We start from the raw sequence: 12,483 nt of genomic DNA, 5'->3' as shown, positions 1-12,483 counted from the left end.
CTGATTTCCTTGGTTCCTCCCTAGTTCACATGTAAGATCGTAGAAATTTAAAAAAGCCAAACTAAGGAAACCTCGCCTTTCCGCTGAGAATAACAAGCCTGTTGTGTGTCACCAGGTTAATCACCAGTCAGTGTCTGAATTTGCTGCTTTTGTGTTCATGCAGGTAGAGAAATGTGCAGACACTGCTGCAGCTTTGAGATCAGTGAAGAACGAAACTCAACCAGAGGAACGACCTGCGGCCACTGTGAACTCTGTATGTTTCTCACACTCACAGATTTAGAAATAATTTTTAATGGATGTTTGTACAAATGATGTCTCAGTAATAATAATAATAATAATAATAATAATAATAAATAATAAATAAATAATAAAATTATGATAGTTAATGTGAAGACCAAACTAAAATCCCTGGTCTTGTACACTGGTGAATGTACTTTTATTAGAGAATGACCACTAATAAAGATAAAGAAATAAAGATCACTGAAAATGACACTACCCACAAACGAGCACGACTCGTCTGACAGGCAGCTTCCGATCTTATTTAATTGAACTACATTTCTACCCACACAGTTTTGGCAGGAAGAGCCTGTGGTTATGGGCGTGGAACAGCACACACCTAACAGATTAATTGATTAAGTATTGCTACTGAACCTTGTATTTTCTCTCAGGCCAAAGGATCTACTCCACTGGCACCTCCTCCCAAACCAGTGCGGCGAAGGCTGAAGTCAGAAGATGAGCTCAGACCTGAAATAGACGAGCACCCTCAGAAGTCCAACATCGTTGCCACTGTCCTCGCCACACAGCCTTCTATACCACGGTACACACACACAATACGTTTGTGTCAATCAGGCCATTTATTTAAAAAAAAAAAAAAACAAACATTCTTTGTGTATCTTTTTTCTAATCTTTTCTATTCCGTGTAGGTCTGTTGGGAAGGATAAAAAGGCAATCCAAGCTTCCATTAGAAGAAATAAAGAGACGAATACAGTCCTGGCCAGACTCAACAGTGAATTACAGCAGCAGTTGAAGGTGTGTGTTGAGAATGCTCAAAGTGGGAGTATTTTCATCCAGTGTTGGTTTAAGTTACAGAATAAGGAAAACAAATCACTCAATAAGTAACATTTGTGATGCAAGTCTTTAACATTCATTATGTATTTACTAAACTTATCAACAAAGTGTATAGTTTTATTTAACTTACAAATCTATGTAGCATGAGGATTTATTAAAGCAAATGCTATAAAATCTTTATATATTTTTAATATTTTATTTACTATTAGTATGTGATGTCATGTTGAGATGATGCCATATTCTGTACAGGGTTTCTGAGTATGGATTCCTTAGTGAGGATACATTCACCTATCACATTTGACTCGGAAAAATCAAAGAAAATATCGTGTCAACTTGGAATTCCTGGTCAATCTCAGACATGGCTACTTAAACTGTTAACAGTAAAGTGACCGTCATGACCAATCAGGTTACTCAGCATCACAATTTTGTGTTTTTTACTTTTCTTTTGTAGGACTTGCTGGAGGAGAGAATATCGTTGGAAGTTCAACTGGAGCAGCTAAGACCTTTTTCCCATTTGTAAGCATGTGAAGGAAGAGCCACAGAGAGCGACAGGAAAGGTCCGACAGATCCTCCGGGAGGACGCTCATGTCAGCCCTCTTCCTGCTCCTCCTTGCTCATCTGGCTGCGTGAGGAAAGACTATGCTGCTTCCTCCATAATGCTCTCACACACCCCATCCTGCTCTGATAGAGAGGCTGTCCTCACAGCAAGGAGTGGGAATATATAACATTTTGGCACTTTGATGAAACAGAGTGTGAGTTAAATATAACTGTCCATCCTCTGCTTATGCAGCACACGGTTAGCACTGTTATTATGGGGAGTTCCTGAATCACACTGAGGATTGATGGGGATGATTCTCCAGCAGTTCTGGCCTGATAATCATGTGTGCAGGGGAGGACAGATTTTCTTGTGGGGAGATCATGCTCTGTTTCAGAAGTACGTTCACGAATGACTGCTAGGCACTCGTTCATGTTTCTTGTAAGCTCCCTAACATTACTTTGGCCATCACCAATCTTTGTGTGTGTGTGTGTGTGGTTGTGTGTGAGAGTGATGGTTATAAATATATGGCATAATACTGGATTTTCTCAGCTCTCGTCCTGAAGGTCATTGCTCTGCACATCCAGCTCACTTGACGACAATGATGAGGAGGAGGAGCAAGCCTGATGATGTGTGTTAGCACAGGGTAAAAGGACACCAGGAGTAGAGTTGAGAAACACTGGCATAATGCATCAAAGATTGTTCTGTTTTCTTCTTTTAACATCTGTGGTATAACAATGTTTTTCTACCTTGTACAGTCATTGACCCTGTATAACAGATCTTTTTCATGACTCCCGCACTCATCAGAGCATTTCCTGTAAGGCACAGAACCTGAGTGAGTCATGCTTCAGAATCGTGTTTTCCTGTTCCATCACTTAAAAAAAAAAAATTGAGACCTGAAACTGCACTTTCTTCCCCTTGGCTTTCCTTCGTTCGTCCATATTTTACCTTGTATCACTTTTTTTGCATGTCGTTCCTGTTCTTATTTGATCTAAAACAGCTCTTAAAATCAAACCACTTGATTTTGTTCGTCTGTTATCTTAACTAGTACTAGAGTTTTACAATCTTACTCAAACTCCATGTCTTAAGTTTTGGTTAGTTTGTTTTTGTTTCCCCTTTTCTGTCCACAAAGCCTTACTTACTCCATTCATTCAGGTTTTTACACTAATCTACCCCCTGCCCCCATGTTGAATCAAGGTGAGCCCCCCCCCCTTCCCCTGCTGTTCAGGTCGATGTACTGTATAAGGGGTTTGTTGTATATTGTATGATACACACCTTTTGATCTCATATGTAAATTTGCATTAATTGCTGACTAATAGCAAATATTCTATTTAATTGCTTATATTATGGCTGTGGGATCATAGATGTTTAACTGCATGGATGTATCTCTGCAGAATGAACTAGCAGCTGTGTGATTTTTACACAAAATAAAAATGGCACAATATTTTAATAACTTTTTCTTTGTCGTGAATTTTCAAATATGTTCGGGTTTTATTTAGCAGCGTGCTGGATTTACGTTAGCTAGTTGCACATGGAAGTAAAACTGCACATGTAATTATAATGTGCTTATCTTATCTAAAGATCAGAAGTGTGTGTGTTTTGGGTGGGTGGTGTGATTTCTTAGTGAAACACTTACAGTGCAGCCTGTCTTTGGAAAGGAAATTCTTCTAAGCATATAAGGTGACAAATGGCTTGTATGTCATGAATCTATACAAAATAGCCCTTCATGTTAATGTTTGTAAATGTATTGCATAAGTGTTTACATTCAAATGTATAAAACTCATCATTCAGTTGTTCTGGAGTGAGACTTGTTTGCAGCGTAATGTTTACACTTAGCACTTTTTGTGGGTTTATTATAAACCTTATATTTCGCCCCCTAGTGGAATGACAAGGAACTTGATTTTTTTTCTTGAATCTTTTAATTCAGAATGAATTAATAGAAATGAAGAAATAATCCAACCTTATTTGCTAGGCTGGATTAGATAGAACCCTGTGCCGGTTCTGTATATTTGACATCGGTGCTTGGTCACTTAATTAATTCCGCACACTTTTTATTTAATTTTTTTCTTGCAATTTCACTGTGCCATGAAGAAAACTGTCAGGGATCTGTAAGAGCAGCTTGTCCCAGGAATATTTCAGATCTATGGGAAACTGCAGTGTTTCTTCATCTTTCCGGCACAGAACCTTCACTCTGAGTCTCCAATATCTGAAAACTTGCCATTTTCCAAATTTCACCAGAAAAAAAACAAGGTTTATGGCATGTTTATCCTGTTCATGCCTCATTTTATTCATTTCCATATAAAGCAAAACAAAGTAGTCAGGGTTGTTTGTACGTTTTATTAACCATTTCGCAATGTATGGTTGGTTATCACAGGGAAATTGGAAGCACTTTTATTTTCACACACAGGCCTGAGGATCCTTTGAAGCCTCCATCAGGATAATACGGCAGGAATTATGCTAGATAGAGAACACCGAGCTAAGTAGTACGACAGCCATTGGTATATTGTGAGCTAAATGCAGAAATAACTTTTAACTGTATTTCTGTAGTGATGTTTGTTGGGTTGATTATTCAGCAGGAAGTTTCACCCGGTCTTCTTCATGATTACTTTGCAACTCTGGAATGTCGGGGGGGAAAAAAAAGATTTTGGAATAAGTGCAAGTTATACAGCTAATTAAGCTTTTCCAGAACTGTGTCTAAAAACCTTACACAGTGTTCTGTTTGTAGTGATCCAGAGCCTCCTGGGCCACCACCTCAGAGAACTTAGGGTCGGTCCAGGGGATTTCTCCTGGAACGCTGAAGCTAATTTCTGGCTCGTCGAACAGTTTGACGGATACGTTGGTGTCACTTGGCTTCTCAGGGCTCTCTGTGTCCTTACAGATGACCTTTATGAAAGCAGAATATGGCATTATATACAGCACAGATAGGGTCTGCATTCATTCGATTAAAATGACATTGCCCTCAGGACTCACTGTTTGGACTTTAAAGATGCTGTCGTCACTGGACGTGTGGTTGGCGAGCGAGGACACCCAGCTGAACTGCTTCCTCAGCATGTCCAGCAGCTTCGAGGTGTTGAACATCTCCTCCTCAAAGCTCCTCAGGAGGTTGTTGTACTCCTTTGTGAATCTCTCAGCTAAAGCCAGAGCCTGTTCCAGGTCATCCTTCAGTGGACCTTCCAGAGGCTTCTTTCCAGAACAATCTGCACAAGAGAAACATGCTTAGCACTTAGAACCTGGACCATCAGTGTCCAGACTCGCTGGCAACTGGTGTAGCTACCTACTTTGGCAACGAATAACTTCTTTACCTTTTATACACAATAGCCCAGTGCAGACTTTATGGTTTTCTCAGTGTTGTGCGACAGTCTTGCTTTTTGAAAAGAATCAGCTATAAGCTGCCGCTGACCAGCTCAGCTAGATGTAGATAAGTTGGTTTCCTGTCAGACTAATTCAAAAGCGGCACACGGAAGTGCAGATAACGAGGCCGTCTCAACTCTGCTTCGTCAGCAGCACTCGTACCATTAACCACAAACCAACCCAAGACGGCCTGCAAGGCGAGCCGAGCTTATCAGGCAAGCGTAGCGGTGTAGTAAGCAGGAAGTAGTAGTTCGGTGCTTGTTTTCTTGGTTGTTTATCCAGAAAAATGACTTCAAGCTTCAAGTGGGGAAAAAAATGATCTTGCAGTTTTGGCTGCTTTGTTTAAGGATGCTAGTACAGAATTGCTCTGTCTCTGAGAAACATTTTAGGCCTTGACGGGCTGTTGGTGAAGGAAACAACCATTTATAGCTATGATGATATAAGTAAGTTGTTTTTTATTCCCCCCACAGATGTTCCATAACTTAATATATAAATTCTATACAGGTAAAATGTCACTCTATAACTATAAGACTGTAAGGAACATTGAAAGTATTATTTTATTTTACTTTTAAGGTCATATTTTGTTAATAAACTGTGGGGAAAAATTTGTAATGGCCTCAATGACATTTATAAATGACCTTCAGTCACAATAAAGGTCAAAGGACAGAATTCAGAAAAAAAAATTGCTTATTGTCTTTAGGGTCGAATTTGATTAAAAATACTAGTTACTAAAAAAATTTTTTATAACCACTCTCATACAACACACTGATGTATTTTATAATGAATAAACTCAAGCCATTTTTCTACAGAAGGCACGGGGGGGTGTATCTGACAGCCTCAATACCTCTGACTTGATTTATTAAACTTTAGCTTTATTTATTTATGTTTATATGCATCATTGTATAAATGGAAGGCAGTTATACATGGAAGCAAAAGAGTACTGTGAGAATAAAACGATCATTTTTGCATGGTATTTTGTTCTTGTTTTTCTTTTCCCTGAATATGTGTTTCAGACACCAAGCTCACCGATGTGTTGGATCTCCTTGCACTTCTCGCACTCGTCTCGGAGTTTGATGCAGCCGGCGGAGTTGCGCCGAATCTCCCTGCAGGTCATTTTATTGTTCCCGAACGGCTTGGTTATGATGACGTCTTCATTCACGTTGCCGTCTGTCAAAAAAACAGCAGATGTAAAGGAAGGAAATTAATATTATAATATAGTGCACTAGTTGAGTACATAATGGAGAGTACTTTCCAGAATGCATAGCAATAAACAACCTTATGTACAAAATGCCTTTATTGCAATGCAGCATGATGTATTGTGTATGTGATGTTTGTGATGAATATGGTATAGGATTTATGTACTAAGTTTAATTTCACACACCGTGAAGGACATTAAATTGTTACATAGATGAGGAATAAATTCACGCTTTTTACCTTCAGAGGGAAAGGTCAAATCACCGTTCATGTACGAGCCGAATGATCCAAAGACGTCTTGCGTCATCTGCTGCATGGGCTGGAACAAGCTGTGGAAGCCAGTGAACTGTGGGTTATGGAAGAAGGGCCTGTAGGAGGGTCTGTGGAGCCATCTGGGTTGGTGCAGGGAGCGCATGTGGTCAAATACTCTCATGCTGTCCATGAAGATGCTGTCCACGCTGTCAGCCACGTCAGTGTAGCGTCTCTCCAGATCCTGGAAGTGCTGCCTTTGCTGGTAGTCCTCTTTCTCCAGAGTCTCCATGTTCTGACCGTTAATCCAGATGGAGAATGGTGAGGAGCGGTTCAGGAACTCCTCCAGCTGAGACAGGAGAAACACACAAGTATGGCTTTGAGTTCTTATAGAACAGACAGGCAATGGATACGTCTTACTTCTTCTCTCTTACACTGCAGTGCTTCTTGGTTAGTAGGTGTTGATATGGAGGTTTTTTTCTAAGATGTTTATTTTACAATTACGGCAGGATCAGTGCTTTATAAAAGTCAGTCACTTCAGCACAGTTTTGGTTTCTCAGCAAGAGAAAGAGGAAACAACTCGTCAAAGCTGCCATAATGTAAGTGATAACAGGAAGTAACTTGTATTTGTTAGCTCAGAGTCTGACTCGTACGCTCATCCACCGAGCTCCTGAACATAGCATGAGTGCTATGGACTTCAGATCTCACCTGTCGACCCACCAGGCCGGAGCCGCTGCTGCAGGTTCGAGAGTAATATTTGATACAGGTGTTCTTCAGGCACGGCTTACACTCCTCCCACAGGGCCTGTGTGGTTTCATTACACACTGACTGCTCCTCGTTCATCTTCTCCTCTATCTCCTGTGCCGCCTTCAGAGCTTCCTAATGCACACAGAAAATCTGGAGCTCTAGCACAATTCCAAACTGTTACATACAGTCCTCAAAGTCTGAAAATCTTCACTAACCTCTTTCTGCTTCTTGGTTTCCTCCAGCGTTGACAGGAACTTCTTGTGATCTTCCTCCGACTTCACCATCACCGTCTTCATCTCCTTTATACCATTAATGGCATTTTCGATCTCCTTATCCACATATTTCTCTCCGAGCTGAGAGATCTCTGCAGATGCACAACTACCATCAGACACTGGATTAAACCAATCAATTCTAACTGCGGTAGGAGGACAGCTTTTATACTCACGTTTTAGGTCTTCATTGGTGGGAGGAAGCAGACACTCGGCAGAGATGTAGAGGAGCGAAAGGCCTAGCAAAGACCAACACACCCTCATCTTCAGCTTTCTGGTGCAGGAAACACTAAAGGTAGGAGAAAGAGATGTAACATGACTTCCTCTGACACATGAAACCAGATACTAGATTAACATTCATATTGTTTTCCCTTTGACTATACAGCTTTCGTCTGGTTTAATTGTTTATAAAGCATGAAATATAAAATTATCACCAAATTTATGCAATGTCTATGTAATATAATGTGTCCCCCAGTTGAATTATCTTTATTTCAAACTCATCATTTATGGTCAATAGATCTCATTCACATTAAATAAAACCATTCTTCTGAAATATAAAGGACGAGTCATTAGAAGCTGCTGTAGTTTTGATGTTAATCGGATCACTTCCTTGCAAAAAAATATTTTTCTCAAAAATTACGGCGTGATTATAGCTAGCTATGTAGGTCATATGCACTTTATGTGGCTAGGACAGCTTACTTTTCAGTCCCAAGCTCTGTGTTGTTTCATCTAGCACCATGATCCTGGAGAAACTCTGTTTCACGTCACTGTGTACTGCTTCAGCTATATATGGTTTAAAATGGCAATAAAAGCTACTTGACTTAACTTGAATGTAAGCTATTGCAGTGTAAAACTAGCTTATTTTAATACCCTAACTTACCTAATATATTCTTCATATTGTGTGTGAGTCTCTGTGTGCATGTCACTGAGGCTAGCTAGCTTTTTAATCCACTCTAGTGACAAGCAACCCTTTAGCGTACTGAATAATGTAGTTAACGATAATGTAATTTATAGCCAGCTAGCTAAATTCACTACCTTAATTGATATAGTAATTTGTTTAGTGTAATTGCCAGCTAGCTGTATTTACTACCTTAATTGTGTATTGATTTATTTAGTCTAATAGCCATCTAGCTGTATTTACTACCTTAATTATGTAGTAATTTATTTAGAGTAATAGCCAGCTAACTGCACTTACAACATTTATGTATGTACTAATTACGTCTTAGCCACTCCATTGACAATGATTTAGCATAATTCCCACCTAGCTATATTTAACCTTGTATTGTTTATTACTTGATTTAATAGAGTAATAGTAGCTGAATACCTAATCTGCTAGCTATTTAGCTAATCAATAACTAATCCAGTGTCATCATTAGCCATCTAGCTATAATGCTATTTTGTGAAGTTTATCCAGCTAAATCTTCATAGCAAGATTATAGTAACCAGTTAGATTTAGCAAAAGTACTTTTAGTGCTAAAAATATCTTTCTTTTTTTTTATGATGTAAGTTAAGTAGTTAATTTAACCGTTAAAATCTAGGATCATAACATTGCTGCACTTCAGGTGTGTGTGTGTTCCTGTGGAGTGCAAAAGCCTTGTGCTCAGTTTGAGTTATAACCCTAAAAACCATCCAGGAAATCATCCATCATGCAGTGTTCTGATTTTGAGATGTTGTGTAATATCTAATAATTCTCCCACTAAGTCCTTCAGCAGTCGTATGCAACCCGTGACCTCTGTCTCGACTGGATTTGAAAGATTATGTGTGCTGCTTCCTAATCAGGCAGAGAATAAATCCAGAAGATCAGATCTTTAATCTGTGTCTGGGCGTGTGAGTACACAGTGAATTATTTTCCCAACCGGTATTAGCTGACGACGGAACCCGAGATCGTTTCCGAAGCTGCACCACCATTCCCAATCCATCTTGATGAGCAATCGAGAGCTAGTCATTCACTCGCCGTGTGCTGACAGTGCTATTATGCTGAAAGAATGCCTGCATGCTGTGCCGCTGCACAGAAACCCTCTGAGGTTTTGCCAGATCGACGCAGGGAGCTCGGTTATATAAGCAGCACACAAGTTGTCTGATATTCACTGCTTACTGAAATGCCAGTAATGCAACCCTGCTGGCTGTAGAACACCCCCCCCCCCCATCCACCCACCCAGTGCTGAGAAAAACAGTTGCACACATCTGAGATTAGAGGTGTGTGAGAAAACAATATGTTATTGTGGTTTCTACCACAGTGCTGTTGAATTCTCGTTTGGTCATATTTAGGATAGCAGAGATGGCTGTATTTCTGTAGCTGCTGGCTGTATATGAAGGTGGTTATTCAACGTTTCTATAGCAACAGCTGATTCACAGGACTTGTATGGCAAAGGCTGTAAGTCTAATAATGAGAAGATTTATTTATGGATTTTTTAAATGCACTAAATGTCTCTAAAAAGGTATTATTTAACAGCTTTTGGAAGGAGGATAGATAGATAGATAGATAGATAGATAGATAGATAGATAGATAGATAGATAGATAGATAGATAGATAGATAGATAGATAGATAGAAATATTCTATTTCTTCAAGAAAAAATGAGAGAAAGGTTGTTTATAGCTGCTATAACGTAAGTGATATTAGGCACTGACTGTGAATGTCCCCTAAAAGTACACAAACATTGCAAAACAGTACAGGACTGGTACACAATATAGTGTTTTGTGTTGTCTGTTTGAAGCGTCTTTTTGTCTTGTACTGTTTGCACTAGGTTACACATGTTGCACTTTATGTGACTAGGACAAATTACTTTCAGTCCTTAGCTCTGTGTTGTTTTGTAGCTCTGTTGTCTTATGTAGCACCAGGGTCCTGGAGAAACTTTGTTTCATGTCACTGGGTACTGCGTCATGGTTAAAAAGACAATAAAAGCTACATGACTTGACTAGAAACATATGACATTGCATTCTAAGTTTTTAATATAACTTTTAAAAATAGGCATCGTCAAATAGATTTGGTAGGAGGAGAAATAATTATCACACCACCCAGTGGTCAGATGACATGACGTGTACAGTAAACAGTCTATGGTACAGTCTTTGTTATTATTTATATTTCCAGATGATATGGACTGAATTTGATCTGGACCAAGAATGACGAATAGAGACTTATGGGTGGAGCTAGAATTAGTGTAGAAATTCTGTGTGACTAAAACTATCAGTTTATGCTTTTTTTTAATCTATGTAAAATAGCAGGCTGTAATTTTGGTGACTCTAATTAAAGCTTTTTAAAACTATTATTATATTAGCAAAAAAAAAAAAAAAATCAACCAATCATGATGTAGTTTTTCTGACCGCCTGTTTGACATTAATTGTAAATACTAGAATTGGTGGTCTTTTTTTTTTAAATAATGTGATCTGTACTATCAAACAACAATACATATAATTAAAAGATATTTTGAAAGTATTGCTGTGCCATATTTGCTATATAGTCATATATATATATATATATATATATATATATATATATATATATATATATATATATATGCACACAATGACTTGGCAAGGGCAGGCTAAGCCGCATCTCTCCTCATTCTGCTGTGTTTGTTATCCAGCAAATTCCAAACAGAGCTTTTGTATTTGTTTCGAGGCCCTCAAAAACAGACAGAAAAAAATGACCCTGGCAGGCTGTCTTTAGTGTCTTTGTTTCTTTGTTGTGTCTGTTTGTTTGTTTGTTTTTGTGCAGATGGCCTGGCCTGAGCTCGGAGGTATCAGACAAACCTGGAGTGGTGCTGCAGCGAGAGAGGGCAGTATGACATGAACCCTCTTTACCTTGCCACCCCTTCCCGATTTAGAGCTGAGAGTCAAATTCCCTGCACTGAAAGATCAATACATGTTCACCTCAGCAAGGTTGAGAGAGCAGACACGCTATTTAACGGTCTGTATGTCCAAATCCAAGTAGTCACACAATTGCACAACAGTGACAGAGTTAAAGGTTAGTTGACAAACCTGTGATTTTTAAATATATATATATATATATCTTTAATTTATTCTGCATATTACTACACCCAATGGTATTAGGGATGCCTTGGAGTGTATTTTTCATATATTATATTAGGATTACAGGCAAGTATCAGGTATTAAACATTTTATACATTTTTAAATATTCACCTTTATTTGGATTTTGATTAAGAAAAGGTTTGTGTTGGTACTATCTTATTATATAATAGACACTACTAATACTTCTGCTGCTATTATTATTGTATAATATTGGAAGTAATATTAATATCAATTACAGACACATGTATATTTCCTGCAAAAGCATTCACAAACCCTATCCTGCTCCACTCTAGTAATATCCAGGGTAAATTGAATATTTTGTTAATTCTTATTATTTCATTCTTATTATATATTATTGTATATACTTCTACCATAACTCTGGGTTAACACAGAGGTCAGTCTGCTTGTATAGGTGAGTAATATTTATTGTTTATCAGGCTTATTTAAGAAGAAGTGTCTGCAACAAATAAGAGACTTTTCATATTTTCTACATTTAGATTAAATGTATACATTCTGAATGTGTTACTGTTGATCATGAATCGTATTTTGAGAGCAATTCCTGGACTCTGGTGCATCTGCCTCTGCAGAATCTGAGGACATAAACATTCCCACCCACTCTCTTCATGCACAGCTGCAACTCTACTCAATCTCTTCATGTGCCTATTATTATTATTATTATTATTATTATTATTATTATTATTATTATTATTATTTATCTCACCCAACGATCCAAATCATGCAATCTCGACAGTACCTATTAACAGAATTTTTATTATGAAACAGTGAGTGTGAGTATTATTATTATTATTATTATTATTATTATTATTATTATTGCAACACACTGTGTTCTGCCCGTTTTAGTGAAGAGTTGAAATGTGGGAAGAAGATAACGCGCACTTACCGAGCCGTCTGTAGCTGCAGCTGGATCCGTGCGTCCTGTAGATCCCGTCGCGCGTGCACCGTTATTTATACCGCGAGGTGGCGACGTGATTCAGCGCGCGAGAACGAAGCCTTAATCAACCAACCCCTCCCTCCACCCC

General features: G+C 38.6%; 2 protein-coding genes across 5 annotated transcripts in view; one reads left to right on the top strand and one right to left on the bottom strand.

The window, feature by feature from the left end:
• Positions 1-4,131, top strand: part of reps1 (RALBP1 associated Eps domain containing 1) — a 24,425-nt gene extending 20,294 nt beyond the window's left edge. For all 3 annotated transcript variants that reach the window (XM_058378764.1, XM_058378765.1, XM_058378763.1), the window contains 4 exons: positions 164-253; positions 669-817; positions 924-1,029; positions 1,520-4,131. In XM_058378764.1, coding sequence (XP_058234747.1) covers positions 164-253; positions 669-817; positions 924-1,029; positions 1,520-1,588 — 414 coding nt within the window. In that variant the 3' untranslated portion in view covers positions 1,589-4,131. The remainder of the gene's footprint in view (positions 1-163; positions 254-668; positions 818-923; positions 1,030-1,519) is intronic.
• Positions 3,927-12,483, bottom strand: clu (clusterin). 2 transcript variants are annotated; one of them, XM_058378767.1, is made up of 9 exons: positions 12,345-12,483; positions 7,590-7,702; positions 7,360-7,508; positions 7,106-7,276; positions 6,389-6,746; positions 5,981-6,121; positions 4,574-4,800; positions 4,311-4,486; positions 3,927-4,218 (listed from the first exon to the last, which is right to left on the bottom strand). In XM_058378767.1, the coding sequence occupies exons 2-9, from the start codon at positions 7,675-7,677 to the stop codon at positions 4,206-4,208; spliced, it is 1,323 nt and encodes a 440-aa protein (XP_058234750.1). In that variant the 5' UTR covers positions 7,678-7,702; positions 12,345-12,483; the 3' UTR covers positions 3,927-4,205. The 2 variants fall into 2 exon arrangements, with proteins under 2 accessions (XP_058234750.1, XP_058234749.1); XM_058378766.1 differs by lacking the exon at positions 12,345-12,483 and adding an exon at positions 11,165-11,217.

The sequence above is a fragment of the Hemibagrus wyckioides genome, linkage group LG25 (assembly GCF_019097595.1).
Source record: "Hemibagrus wyckioides isolate EC202008001 linkage group LG25, SWU_Hwy_1.0, whole genome shotgun sequence".
Classification (NCBI taxonomy): domain Eukaryota; kingdom Metazoa; phylum Chordata; class Actinopteri; order Siluriformes; family Bagridae; genus Hemibagrus; species Hemibagrus wyckioides.
This window is presented reverse-complemented; position numbering and strand designations above follow the sequence as displayed.